The 14,834-nt window shown below is 44.5% G+C and overlaps 1 protein-coding gene across 13 annotated transcripts in view; it reads left to right on the top strand.

The window, feature by feature from the left end:
• The window catches only part of Ctnnd1 (catenin delta 1), a 49,437-nt gene that overhangs the window by 15,061 nt on the left and 19,542 nt on the right, over positions 1-14,834 (top strand). For 9 of the 13 annotated variants that reach the window (XM_041639701.1, XM_041639697.1, XM_041639695.1 and 6 more), the window contains exons 2-6: positions 8,101-8,218; positions 9,447-9,736; positions 12,037-12,108; positions 13,153-13,305; positions 13,601-14,133. In XM_041639701.1, coding sequence (XP_041495635.1) covers positions 9,542-9,736; positions 12,037-12,108; positions 13,153-13,305; positions 13,601-14,133 — 953 coding nt within the window. In that variant the 5' untranslated portion in view covers positions 8,101-8,218; positions 9,447-9,541. Of the gene's footprint in view, positions 1-7,160; positions 7,180-8,100; positions 8,219-9,446; positions 9,737-12,036; positions 12,109-13,152; positions 13,306-13,600; positions 14,134-14,834 lie in introns of those variants that run through there. The other 4 variants (XM_041639692.1, XM_041639691.1, XM_041639702.1 and 1 more) reach the window with 4 other exon arrangements.

Here is a 14,834-nt window from a genome sequence, read left to right as displayed (position 1 = left end):
TGAGATTTTTCTTTCTTGGGGTAGGGGTGACTGTGGCTTTTTTTTTTTTTGCCAGATTTCTAGGTGAGACTGTCAATGGAAAAGTTGGTGATTGGTCCAGAGAGTACTGTTTTTTTTTTTTGTCCACTACCTTTCTTCTTCTGTTTTTATTTTATGTTACCTTTCTTCTTTGAGTGCTTGTTCCTTATACAAAGAAACTTAATCTGATGCGGGGTGATGGTGAAAGCCTTTAGTCTGATGCTGGGTGGTGAAAACCTTTAATCACAGCACTTGGGAGGCAGAAGCAGGTGGATCTCTGAGTTTGAGGCCAGCTTGGTCTACATAGGGAGTTCCAGGACAGACAAAGCTACTCAGAGAAAACAAACAAACAAACAAAAAACAAAAACAAAAGGAAGAAGAAACTTAGTCTGAAATAGAATCCAAGCCACTTGTCCCCAGAATTGAGGAATGTTTGCCTTTTAAAGTGTAGGTAAGCCCCACAGGTCTCTCTGGGTGGGTTCACTTCTTGCCCAAGTCCACTCCCCACCTCTTTTCCTCAAACACATGCTGTGTTTGTGCGTGCAAATTCTCTTGGTTTAGCCTAACCAGTATTTGGTTTACAGGTATATATGTGCTATCATATCCTGCTTAAAAAATAACGACAAAAACTCTTGTTTTAACTTCTGTGGACTTAGAATGACTCATAACCACAGGAAGCATAGAAAGCTCTTACACTTTCTTCTGTATCAAGAAGGAATATGGATGTTTCTACTACTTATCAGCAATGCTACTTCTGAGGAGTAGTTTACAGTAGGAGTAGTGCACATACCTACTGTGAGGCAAAGAACCACTTAAACCCACCTGGGATTTCAAAGAACCTAGGGAACACACTCGGAGATACTAGCTAGACCCCATCTCACAGGCAAGCAGACTGGTATTGCTTCAGAAGGTACTGAGATGCTACTGATAATTTCTAGGTGGTGGTTGCTGTACTCTAGGTTCGTATTTTATTCTTCATTCAGATGGGAAAAGCGTTTCATTTGTTACCTGCTAATCCAGGCAAAATAAACTTTCATGCTTCCTTCCGCTCATTGCTTTCTTCCTAGGTTCAGTGTTTTGTTGGTCATAAAGACAAGTGTTTCCCCAAAGGGCTGTCTATTGTCTTCTCCTTAGGCTTTGAGGAGTTGGAACTTGGCGAATGCGACTCAGTTGCGTGCTTCTAACTTTTCCATGCTCTTTCCAAATGATGAGCAAAAGACATGGGAGTGCTGTAGATAGGAAGTAAAAGGCTGGGTGAGATGCTGCCTTTGTAAAACAAAGAACGCAAGTTCAGACAGTTGGATGACCTTTCCTAAACCCAAAGATTAAGCTTTTCTCTGGATATTTTATATTTTTTGCCTGGGGGTGTAAGGTGTCACAGTTAATTTTAGTATTTCCCTTTAAATGAGGAGAGTTAAACAGTATCATGGAATTCTGCTGGTTTTCTCACTTCCCATTGTAGACTGCCTTTCCTTTTTCAGGAAGGAGAGAGGCATTTGGCCTCTCCCCTTCCTCTAGTCTGACACCTCCCCCACACCTCCCTTTTATCTTTGTTTCCTTATCGGCTTCTCCCTGAGCCCCGCTTTTTCCTTATAAGGCTAGGCAAGGCCCCTCAGCTAGAGTTGCAGAGGGATCTAGGTGAGTAGCTGTGTCAATGTCTCGAGAGAAAACTCAGTGTTTGTCCCAGTGCAGAGAGAGAGCCTTGGCTAGTGGGGGAGGAGAGCCGAGGGAGTTGGCCTGGCCTGAGCGATTAGAGGACTTGTTAGACCAGTCCTGTGTATGTTAGACAACTCCAGAGAGAAGCTGGTTTTGTTTCTTTCCTTGCTACTCAGTCCTGGGCTCCTCAATAGGAGTCACACCTTTCCTTGACTTCAAAGCCGCCCAATTTAGGCAAGGTTAATATGCTGGGTTTGGGGGTTCCTAGGATACTTAGGAAAGGGGGAAAAGAACAAGAATGTTTTATATAGTATCTGACCTTAGGAGGCCATGGTGGCATAAGTGATCCTTTTTTTCCCCTTCCTTTTGAGATGATGTCTTTCAGTATATGGTTTCCTAAACTCCTAGGCTTTAGTGGTTGTCCTGCCTATATAGCCAGGAGAGGGAATGCAGTACTTCCTGCATCCTAGACAGCTTTGCAGCCCTGAACTGTATTCCCCAACTGCCATATACTTTTTGAAATTTTAAATTTACAATAGGGACTGCAAATCTATCATGTATAATAGCCAGTGTCCGCAGGATTTGAGAGTTTGAAGACAGTTTGGGCTATATAGAGTTACACACCAGCCCTGGACTGCAGAGTAGCCCTGTCTCAAACAAGCAAAATGAAAAAGAGACCAAACATTAAGTTCTGAAATGGATGTATTGCACACTTGTAATCCCATCAGCAGGAAGCTGAGGAGAGGAGGGATGCTGAGTTCTAAGCTAGCTTGGGCTGTCGTGCTAAGCCAGGTTCATCTCTCTGCTTGGCCACATGCTACCTAGAGCTGAGTCAGGCTAAGGTGGCCAATCTTTGTTGCCTTGGCCATTCTGTGGCCTATGTATTTGTGCCCTTCAGACCCTTCAAATGTCCCTAACCTGTTATCCTCAGTCTGGCTATGTCCTCTCAGGTCCAAGGAGCATTTAGTACAGCACAGGTCCATTGTTCCAGAACACAGCCTGTGGCCATGCCAACTAGGGGAAGGTGGCTGTTTTATTTATTTTTTTCAGGGGGACAGGATCACACCGTGTAACCGAGGCTGCCCTGGAGCTCATATAGCCCAGGCTGGCCTTACTTAGCAACTCCCAAGGATCGATTGCCCTGCCTCAGTCTCCCCAACGTTTAGATTGCAGGTATGAGCAACCACAGAAGCACAAGATAAAGCTTTTATGTATTATTTTTTTTCTTTTTATTTTATCTTTTTTATTTTATTTTCTAGAGAGGGTTTCTCTGTCTGTCCTGGAACTAGCTCTGGCCTTGAATTCAGAGATTCACCTGCCTCTGCCGCCAGAGTCACTGCCTGACTCTTACTATTATTTTTATTTTTTTTTGTATATATATATGTAAGTGCACATGTGTACAGGTACCCTGAAAGCCAGAAGAACTAGAGTGGACCTAGAGTTACAGGCAGTTGGAAGCTGCTGCTGCTTCTTCTTCCTCTTCTTCTGTGTTCTGTCTGCACCTAAGCCTGCAGGCCAGAAGAGGGCGCCAGATCTCATTACAGATGGTTTTGAGCCACCGTGTGGTTGCTGGGAATTGAACTCAGGAACTCTGGAACAGGAGCCAGTGCTCTTAACCACTGAGTCATCTGTCCAGCAAAGCTTCTTGACTAGGGTGCTAGGAACCATGCTTGGTCTGTGGAAGAACAGCAGGCATTCTTAACTGTTTTGCCATCCTTCCAGCCCCATGTGGAGAATAAGTTAGGGGCAAAAAAGCTCTCGTGTGTTTTAAGTTCTTTTCCCTTGGCACTGCCATCAGATGTGTTCTTTTCCCCAGGGGAAGATGAGAGGACCAGAGGGCCCATTAGTTCCTTGTGTGTGCCTTAGGGTGGGCACAGTAAGACACTATTGTTTAGCCTTTTCAGTAAAGTGGAGCTTGGAGCCTTGGGAAGACCGCAGTTTCTGGGGTGTAAATCTTGTGACTCCGTGGTTTTCCGTTGAGATGAAATTGTGAAGTAAGCAGAGTCCCCTTTAGACTATTATTAATAACACTGTTATTGTCATTCTTTGTTGCCCAGGCTGAACTGGAACACTGCCGTGCTCTTCTGTTCTTGGGTCTTTGGTTTGTGACTAGGACTCAGGATCCCTAGGCAAGCACTGTCACTATTCAGTTAATATCCCCAGCCCTTGAAGTTTCTTTTTAATTTTTTTTTTATTTTGAGAAGTTGTTTGTAGCCCAACTATGCCTTAAATTGTGGTCCTTATGTCTCACTGAGCTAACTATGATGACAGGCATAGACCTTCCAGGGACTTGGGCTTAGTATGGATATGAACTTAACAGAGGAGTGAGAAATACTGTTAGTCTGACTGGATTTCAGAAGCTGGGAACTCATGAGGGTTGGGTTGGGAGCTGGGACTTGGGACTCTGGTACAAGCATTCTTCCTCATACGGAGTCTTAAAAGTTTTCACAGAATATGATTCTTTGAGATTTAGAGGCAGAATGGTAATTTTCTGTGTGTGTGTGTGTACAAGCAGGAACATTGAACTGTGAGTTTTGGACATAGCCTTTCTGTAGTGCTTTCTAGGCGCTTGCTTGCTCTGTGTTACTGATTGGTGTTCAGTGCGAGGCTTGGTGCTTTAAAAAATCATCTTATAGCCCCAGAAGATAGCAAAGTGAGAGAACATACATTTGTGGCATTAGTTTTGAGTTATAATGTACTAACAGGAAGAAAAGAGGAGACTTTGGGACTAGTTACAGGAGATCGTAATCTCTTTCCCCAGAGCCTGAAGATCGAAGCTTAGAGAGCTCCTCAACTCAGGGAAAATTGGGGTTTCTTTCACAGTGCACACCCAGGGCTGACCATGTATGGATGTATCCACCTGAGTTTCATGGAAGTGCATGTGGGGTGTTGGGGGTATGGGTGTAGGTGTTTGGGGCCTGATAGGCGTAGTCATTAATCGAAGCTCCAGAAGGTATTGAAACTTAAACAGAGTTATTGCTTCTCCCAGGTTTCCTAGATTTTTTTGGGGGGGTGGGGGCAGAACCAGTGATTGGATCCTAGATCTTTTGAAGTCAGGGATTTCATTTAATCTTTGCTGTTAAGAAAGTAAGGAATTCCATTGGAGTGGTGGGAGCAAGGAAGGCCTGTGGTTTCTTAGGCTGCCGCACTGGTTGCTGTGTTCAGACTGGCCAGTGGCTTCCCATATGCTCAGACTTTCTCTCAGTACTTCACATGGATTGTTTCAGTTAGTTTCATAGCTGCCCTTATGTGGTTTATTTTTTCCACCTTAACAGAGAAGAAAACTGAGATTTAGAGGCAAAATGGCACTTTGCCCAGTATCATGTAAATGTGGGGATCTGGGACTTGAATATAGTCAAGATCTAAAAGTCTATATTCTTGGATGATGATGCTAATGATGATTTGTGCTATCAATTCTCCTGCCTCAGCCTCCTAGTGCTGTGATGTGAGCCACTATGACCAAATTATATTCCTGTAAGAATGTTCTTAATTACACTTCTTTGTGCGTGTATATGTCTGGGAACATGACTACTGTAACTCCCGTGAGGAGGTCAGAGGACAATTTGTAGGGAGCAGATTTTTCTTTCTGCCATGTAGTCTCAGGAATCCAACTCAGGTCTTCAGGCTTGGTACACAGCAGTCTTATCCCACGAACCATCTCACCAGCCCCCAAGTAGCTTTGTCTAGCTAGTTTACAGAAGAGCAGATCATTCCAGGGCTGTGCGGCTGGTGATTGGTTTTATTGCTCTGTTATTTGGTTTGCCCTGTCCAGTTCTTTGGCCCTCCTGGACGTTTGATTTGATTTAACTTACCTTGAAGTTCCGACAGAAGAGACTGACTTTTTAATCATTGCCATTGCTTGAATAAGTAAGCTATAGACTTAGAAGGTCTTTCTAGTATGGGTGATTCCCATCCAGCAAAGGCCTGTGACTTACTAAAAGTGAACAGCTATTCTCATAAAACATAATCTTAGGAGAATAACAATATTAAACACCCCACTTTATGATTTTTTTTTTTTTTGAGAAAGTATCTGTTTGGCAACATTAATTGGTAAACTTGGAAAGACTTGGAGGACTTTTCTTGATACCAGCTAGTCAGTCAGTGGTTTGCAGAGTCTGGTCTGTAGCACAGTCTTTATGGTATGTGACAGGAAGAGGTGATTGTGATTCATCAAGTTATGAGACTTTCTCTATTGCGTGACAGGCCGTAGCTTCCCATGTGTGCTTTCCTTTTCTCTTTCCCTATAATCGGTCTAAGGGGCTTGGGCTGACCATTCATTGATTCTTTTTTGAAGGGTCTTGTTGTCATGTAGCCCCAGGCTGTGGTTCTTTTGTTAAACCTAAGCATTTGCCAATGTGCCCTGCTTGGACTTGTGTTTGGACAGCATGGCATAGAAGAGAATTTAGGCTTTAAAAATATTCTGGACCGAGGTTTAAATTCTAAATTTGCTATGAACTCTAGAAACTTGGTTAATTTTTTCACCTATGAGTCTGTTTTCACATTTGCAGTAAAACTTAACTTCCTTATGGTTTCTGTGATTTCCAGGGCAATAAATGTAAGCCATAATTTTTCATTTTTTTCATGTTCTCTTCGTTTACAATCTTGTAAGGCTCTGAGGAAGAAATAAGAATGAGTGTATTAGATTTGTATGCTGCAGGGACTGCCAGGTACCAGAAAACACCGTCTGTCCCAGAAACACTGGTTAGGTTGGGACCTCCTACTGTATGGAGTTGGAGTAGAGAAACCAGCTCGTCTACTCTGTAGAATCAGTTGTGTTCTTGATCCGATTAATTTCATCTACTACTTCACAAAATAGTTTGGGGCTGAGACATCACCATGAAGTAATGTAACTCTTGAAACAACTCACTACCTCACCTTGTAGAGCACTGTCTCACAGTCTTCACAGGGGCTCTGACTCGGAGTGGAGTGGAGCTGCAGACACCAGGCAGATGGGAGGAGCCCCACCCCCACCCCCAGAAGTCAGGACTGGGACCAGGCTTGTCTTGCCAGTTGTTTCCTGCTTCCACAGCCACTGCCTCTCTCTTTTAAATAGAACATCTATATCCATGCTAAGAATGCGACCTCATTATCTGTTCTTTCCTCTTAGAGTCATTTGGTCAACTTGAAAGCCAGGATGCTGGAGAAGTTGGTGCTTCTCCAGACCCTGGCCTGTGACCTAGATCCCTCAGTGTTTTCCCTAACTTTCCTTCTAGCTCTCTGTATCGAATTAAAGTTGTGGGGGCAAAAAGTGACCATTTATGGCATGGTGACAAGCAACGTCTCTCTGCGGCAAGGAGTGTTGTTTCTGTGTGCCCCATAGTAGTGGTCGCCTGGGCTTTTATTAGCAAGTAGATTACAGGGTGGAGGCTGCCACAGCGGTAACTGCAGTGTAGTCACTGGACAGGCCCTGTAGAATCAGTAACTGGAAGAGGAGTCATAGGTCACTGCACACAGGAGGCCAGAACAAGTGTTTAAATGAATGGGGATGAAACCAAACCAGGAATGGTGAGTTCTTATACTCCAGTACTTGGGAAGTAGAGACAGGAAGGAGGATCAAGAATTCAAGGCCAGCCAGCTTCAGCTTTACAGTGAGTCTGAGGACAGCCTGGGAGACTGTCACAAACAAAAAACAAAGCAAAAGAAAGAAGAAAAAAGAGTACTTACTAAAGACCTTTGGGTGGCCTGTTGGAATGTGGGGTAGGAGTATGAGGAAGTAGCACTGGGCTTTAGTCTGAATGAAAACAGTAGTTGATAAGTGATTGTGGGAGCCCGGGGCTGGGTAGGAGGGATTTAGGAACAGTTCGGCATGTTCTCTATTTAGTGGCTGAATTAATTCAGTTCACTGGGCACCTGTTTATCAGTTTCCTCTGGGTTCCCTTGCTTGCTGAGTGCTGGATACTTTCTAAGGCAAATAGGCCCAAGCTTTTGTGTTTGGTGGGGCTCTGGGAGCGTGGGAAAGCGCCTAAGCAGAAGGCCCAGCCTAGGCTAGTCTCCACATGTCTTCCCCACCATGACTGTTGCATTGGTTTCTCAATGTCTTTGTGGGCATGCCGGGACTGGGCTTTGAGGTTTCTGCCTTAAGGGTGGCAAGGGGGGGAAGGGCATTCCAACAACAAATTTCACCCCCAAATTGGTTGCCTGGAACAGAGGATATGTGGGTTTTTATCTACATTATAACCTGGTCTGGTTTTGCATGGAATTAAAAGTAGAGTCACTCTAGGTGACAGTACAATTGTGCTTTACCCACATCCAAGGCCCAGATAGCTGAACACAGCAAAGTTTAAAGGTATTGTTACATTAAGCAATTCCAAATTGTATCTGAAATGACTCCCTGTCATTTCTAATGCTCCCCCTTACCCTCTGGTACTTAGGCATTGGGTATAGTTTATTTCCCCCATTCTCATGTTCCTCCACGTATTTCTGCAGCTCTCTCCTTCCTGCTTGCTGCTTGCTGAGGTGGCTGGGATGCTTCCATGACTTATGTGAATCTAGACTGGGCTGTTCTCTGTGCTAAACCAATCAATTACGACCCTTCTCTTAACAGGTGTGTATGGGATATATATTTGTTAAGAATTAAAAAGTAAAATTTTAGGTGTCTTCTCCTTAGGGGATTGGTAAGAGGAAAGGGAATATGGGAGGAGGAAAAAAATTCCTCCTAGTTTGCCATTGAACAATATACATTTTATTTACTAGTTTTGAGACAGCTATGTAGTTCTGGCTGTCCAGAAACTTGATATGTAGACCAGGTTGACTTCAAATTCATAGAGATCCATCTGCTTCTGCTTCCCGGGTGATGGGAGTAAAGCCATGAGCCACCATACCTGGCCACAAAAAAACAACTTTTTGAGACAAGGTTTTGCTAAGTTGCCCAAGCTGGCCACAAATTTCTGTAGCCCAATCAGACCTTGGGTTGTGATCGTTTGCCTTCTGAAAAGGTAGGATTACAGGACACACCACAGACAGGGCTAGAGGCTAAACCTTTTTATGCAGTGACGTGATCTCTGTCACTCTGCTGTTTCAATTAAAATATTTGCCCTCTATAATGCTATGTAGTTTTGAAAGATAGAAAGAACCTACTTCTTTAGAAGTGCAGGAAACATGGTAGAGGCCTTATCTATCTTTTTTTCCCCCTGTGGTCGGGGTTTCTCTGTAGCCTTGGCTGTCCTGGATGGAACTTGATATGTAGACCAGGCTGGTCTTGAAGTCACAGAGATCCTCCTGCCTCTGCCTTCTTAGTGCTGAGTGTGCACCAGCACTGCTCGGCATATTTCCATTTCCTAACTGGCATTTTAATTTAGTATGGTTCCCCATTCCACTACCTTTGTAATGTTCAGGGTTGGGAGTGGTTAGATCTGCTGCCCTGTTATCTCGAGGAACTTGTCCCTGCAGGGCGGTAAGTGCTTACCTGTACCAGGGAGTTAAGACTTTGATTAAAATAAAGCCTGCAAAATTTTCCAGGGAGAAATAATCTAATTTTAATCCCATGCCAAAGTCTCCCTGTCCTGACAACAGTGTAGAGACTTTGGGGGGCTGCCACCGTTTCTTCCAATAGGTGTTGAGATTGGAGTGTAGAAGAGGCTAGGCAAAGGACTCTTCTGTCTGAGAAGACCTTGGTGATGGGCTCTCAAGCTTGGTTGATGGTGTCTTGCTATCTGCACTGCAGTAAAACTACAGAGAGCATCTTTGGCACTGGGGATTAACAATTCATCTGTCTTCTCTGACCTGTGATCTTTTCTCTTCTCTCTCTCTTTCTCTTACCGCCCCCTCCCTAGTGTGAAGTGAGGGGGGCCTACTCCCTCCTTCCTACTCCCTCTGTGGTCCACCTCACTTTTTATCCTGCCCTGCGGCGGCTCCTCCCCTTACCTTCATGGACGACTCAGAGGTGGAGTCGACCGCCAGCATCTTGGCCTCTGTGAAGGAACAAGAGGCCCAGTTTGAGAAGCTGACCCGGGCGCTGGAGGAGGAACGGCGCCATGTCTCGGCGCAACTGGAACGCGTCCGGGTCTCACCACAAGATGCCAACACACTCATGGCTAACGGCACCCTCACCCGTCGGCATCAGGTAACCCTCTCTCCATCAGACCCGCAGGTAGGACTTTGGCATGGTCATAAGAGAAGCCTATGGATCCTTAATGAGATGCTATTACTGGCCCTGGGCTGTCCAATGTGTATACTTCTGATGAACTGTGCCGTGGGTATGATAAACACTGAAAAAGAGATAAGGGATTTGTTGTTCCTCTGAGCTGGGGGACTTCCTGTTTTGCTGGAGTGGGTTTTCTGGGCAGGGATGCAGGTCTAGTTATGGTAATGCGGTGGAGCTACATATACTCAAGTCACTTCTGTTTTCTTTGAAATATCCTTTCTCTTAGGGTCAAAAATTAGGGGAAGAATGTCTGCTTAGTGGTCGGAGAAGTTGGGCAGCTTGAGCTCTGTTCAGTCTCATCCAGAGAACAGTTTGTTCTCAGAAAGCATTATAGTGTTGGTAGATTGTATATTCCTGGTCCAAATTTTACTTGTGTGCTTTTTATTGGGCGTGTAAAACATGTTTTGGAAGGAGGAGTCGTTATTAATCTTTATTGATTGGAGTTGGAGAGGGAGTATTATGCTACTGTTTCCCAGGTAACTGCGGGAGCCATTGGTGGTCTTTAGGATAACTGGCTGTGATGGGCTTGGGAGGGCTGGTGTTAGAAAAAAAGAAGTATATTCTGTTTCTTGTGGCTTATGTCTGACTTTACTGTGATGTACTCTATCTGAGGTTGTGTGTGTGTGTGTGTGTGTGTGTGTGTGTGTGCCCGACTGCCTCTGAAGAGGTCTCTGAGTAGAATTAGAGCAGAGCTTATGCTCAGCTCTGTTAACTGATTGTTTGTTTGTTTGTTTGTTTCGTGGTGCTAGGGACATTCTCTAGAGCTCTGACCATGCTAGGCAAGTGCTCTGCCACAGAGTTACATCCTAGACTATTCACTGACGAATGAGGAGGTGGGGATGAACCCAGGGTCTTTTGTGTGCCAGGCCACTAAACAATATTTCCAGACTTTTGAATTTTTGAAGACAAGATACTAGTATGTAGCTCAGGTTGACCTCAAACTTGTGATCCTCTTGCCTCTGCCTTCCTTGTGCTAGGATTACAATCATGTCCAGCTGCTTATTTAATCCTAAAAATTGGTGGGTTTAATCTGAATTGTGAATAATCAAGATTTTAGAAGAGACTGTTTGCAATGTTCAGGGAAATTTACAGGAACTTGAGTAGAGTTAGGAATGAGATAGATTGAGGGAAAGTGGGGAATCCCAGGCTTTAGTGGTTTCTCTCTCGTTCTTTTATTTTTAACCTCTGCTCAGCAATGAAACCACACCCTTCCTTCTTCCTGAAAGCCGTGTTTAACTTCCTACCCCTGCAGCATTGTCGTCTCTGTAAAGGGGGAATGGGTGGAGGAAGAGTGTCCTGAGCTGTTGGGTCTCACTGTGTTCTGCTGGGAAAGGAACAAGAAGCAGGCTTTTGTGTATATAGTGTCATTAGGTTATGTCTTCTTGGTGCTTAAGACAGAGCAATTTAAGAACATTTTAGGATATGTTCTGTGGCTGTAACTTGATAAAGATTAAGATTTTTCTTGAAGGGGACCGCCGAGTACTTTCCTTCATATTTGGAAATGGAGAATTAACTCTTCTTTCTTTAAAAAGCTTCCTGGAATGGGGATTTCCCATGATAGCAGTGCATGAAGATTTCTAGAACAATAAAGAAAGCTTTTTGGTATTACCCCCCCCCCCCAAAGTAGCTTTTCTCACTTTTCTTATAGTCTTAGGACTTTCCAAAAAGGTTGTGTGTAGGAGACTCTGCTGTTTATTCAGCACATGGTTTTTGAATGCTTCTCATGTGCCCAAGCACTGCTTAAGACATTAGGGATTAGGGATACATCCTTGAAACTACTGACCTCAAACCCTGACATTTGGCATTGTTATGTTCCAGAGACCCAGTCTGCCAAAATTGTAGACCTGACTCCAATGTTGAGAATGTGGCAAAATTAAGATTAAGAAGTGTTATGGTCTTTTATGAATACCGATAGACCTGACTCCAATGTTGAGAATGTGGCAACATTAAGATTAAGAAGTGTTATGGTCTTTTATGAATACCGATAGACCTGACTCCAATGTTGAGAATGTGGCAACATTAAGATTAAGAAGTGTTATGGTCTTTTATGAATACCGATGCAAGGATTTGAGGCCACAAACACCTCTTGAAAGCCTTTTCTTTCTTTCTTTCTTTCTTTCTTTCTTTCTTTCTTTTTCTCTGTTTGGAGAGAAAGATGTTTGTGTTTGAAAGAACAAAGGAAGGCCAGAAAATGAATTGTCTTGTGGGCTATGTTTCAGAACGGCCGGTTTATGGGCGATGCTGACCTTGAGAGACAGAAATTTTCAGATTTGAAACTCAACGGACCCCAGGTAATTGTTTGACTCAAGGTCTGGATGACTTCATTTTTATCTTTTTACTTCTCCAGTCTTTGTGATCATATCAGTGTGCTGGAGTGCTTATTGTAAATACTTATTAGTTCTTTAATTTAGGAACATAAAAAGGTGCTGTTCCAAATTATATATAGTTTTGTTTATTTAAAAAAAATCTTTGGCTTTTATCATTGTGCTCCTGTATCCTCATTTGATGCTTAGGTACTGCAGTTGCTTTCTTGGTAGGAGTGCGGGTGTGTGTGTGTGTGTGCGCGCGCGCGCGCGCTTACCTGAAATCTGACTGAGGAGTATCTGATAAATGACATTAAAACAAATTGAAATATAACTCTTGCTGGGCCTGATGGTGCAAATCTAATCCCAGTCTCTTTGGAGGTTGAGGCAGGAGGATCAAAAGTTGAGGGTCTGCCTGGGAAATTCCTGGAACTTTGTCCCAGAGTAAAAGTCAGAAGAGGGCTCTGGATTGTTCAGTGTTAGGCAGAGTGCTTGCCTAGCCTGCACCAGGTCAGCTACTGGTGCTGCCTACAGCACAGTAAAACCCTCTTGATTATTTTTATTCTCTTTCTAAATCTTAAAAGATCTTTATTGAGTATGCTATTCTCTTGAAGTGTTACTCAGATTAGATTTAACAGCTAACACAGTTTCTATTCAAGTAAGTGACCAGAATGAGAAGTTAAATCTGCTGTTTCTGCTACTAGGATGGTTTGTCCTCTTTCCTTGTCTCGAAATACAAGTTACTACTTTATTGTGATAGGACTCACTATGTAGTCCTGGCTGGCTATAAGTTAGGCTGGCCTTAAACTCACTGATACTCTTGCCTTGGCCTCTTGAGTGCAGTGATTAAAGGTGTGTACTACCATGCCCTGCCATTTACAAGTTTGGAAGAGGACAACTAGTCTTTCTGAAAACCCTGAGGCCAGTGCGAGATGCGAGAAGACGCTCTGTCTCTAGAGCACTAACGTTTCTTATTAGGATGGATTGTTACTACATAGATCTAGTTGTTTCTAAGTCACTTCTCTCTCGTAGGATCACAACCACCTTCTGTATAGCACTATCCCCAGGATGCAGGAGCCAGGGCAGATTGTGGAAACCTACACAGAGGAGGACCCTGAAGGAGCCATGTCTGTTGTTTCTGTGGAGACCTCAGACGATGGGACCACTAGGCGAACGGAGACTACCGTAAGCTGGGATTCGTGTGTCTTAGAGTGATGGGCTATCTGTGGTCTTTAGTGGAGAGTTGACCAGGTGGGTGGGTTCAGGTCGGTCACTGCAGGGCATGTGATGGAGGGGAAGAGAGTGGCGTATGACGGCTGGATCAGCTTCCCACGTGGGTGTCTGTGGGGTGAGAGAGATGTGTAGGTAAAGATAGGAGGTAGAGGTTTCTCTTTTTCTTCTTAGGATAGTGTGGAATTTAAACCTAGATTCTTCATTTCCTTCAATAATTGGTTTTCCTTTTCTCATTCCTTATCTGAAGGTTAAGAAAGTTGTGAAGACGGTGACAACGCGGACGGTACAGCCAGTCCCCGTGGGACCGGACGGACTGCCTGTGGACGCCTCGGTCTCCAACAGCTATATCCAGACTCTGGGCCGTGACTTCAGAAAGAATGGCAATGGGGGACCTGGTCCCTATGTGGGGCAGGCAGGCACGGCAACTCTTCCTAGGAACTTCCACTACCCTCCAGATGGGTATGGCCGGCACTATGAAGACGGCTATCCGGGCGGAAGTGACAACTATGGCAGTCTGTCCCGGGTGACCCGCATTGAGGAGCGGTATAGACCTAGCATGGAAGGCTACCGGGCACCCAGTAGACAAGATGTCTATGGTCCCCAGCCCCAGGTTCGAGTAGGGGGGAGCAGTGTGGATCTGCATCGCTTTCATCCAGAGCCTTATGGGCTGGAGGATGATCAGCGCAGCATGGGCTATGACGACCTAGATTACGGCATGATGTCCGATTACGGCACTGCTCGCCGGACAGGAACACCGTCGGACCCTCGCCGACGCCTCAGGTGGGCAGGAAGAGGGGAAGAAAGGCTCCTTTGTCCAGATGGGGAAGGGTAGCGTTGTCCTCTGAGCTTTCGGGGTCAGTGAGCCTGTGGACACCACTTCCTTTCTCTTCTCCATGGAAGCTCATCACATGTAGACTTGCTGTCTTCCCTTTCTTGTTCTTAGAGCCATTTTAGTTACACTAAGTGGTTTTTTGTTTTTATTTGTTTGCCACTGCTTTTTGAGACAGGGTCTCAATCTGTCCCGTCCCCCAGTCTGGCTACTGTAGTAAAGGAGGACCTTGAACCTTCTAAGTCTTGGGACTACAAGTGTGTGTCACCACAGTTGGTGAGAAAGTGATCTGTGGCCAGGTGATGACTTTTGCTTATAGTTCCACTGCTGAGGAGGCTGAGCTGGGACATTGCAGCTAAGTTCAAGGCCAGTTTGGACTATCCTGTGGCCATTTCTAAATCCAAAAAGTGATTAGTTGTTGTTCTGTGCCCTAAAGAAGAGACTTGGTTGCTATGCTATAATTTTTGCCTGAGATCTCTCTCTTTTGATGATAGAGAACGGAGCACCACAAAAGAGTATGAGGCCCGGAGCCTGGCAGTGCTCACAGTCCTGGTTCTGAGAACTTTTTGAGCTACTTTTTTGTGTTAGAACACAATTAAGATTGTTTAAGGACTGTCCTTGTAGTTCTAATCCTGATGTTTATAAACAGTCA

This window comes from Microtus oregoni, unplaced genomic scaffold (genome assembly GCF_018167655.1).
Source record: "Microtus oregoni isolate MIOR12 unplaced genomic scaffold, Mior012 000060F_ref0000265, whole genome shotgun sequence".
NCBI lineage: Eukaryota > Metazoa > Chordata > Mammalia > Rodentia > Cricetidae > Microtus > Microtus oregoni.
The sequence above is the reverse complement of the archived record's forward strand: the minus strand, read 5'-3'. Positions and strand labels throughout refer to the sequence as shown.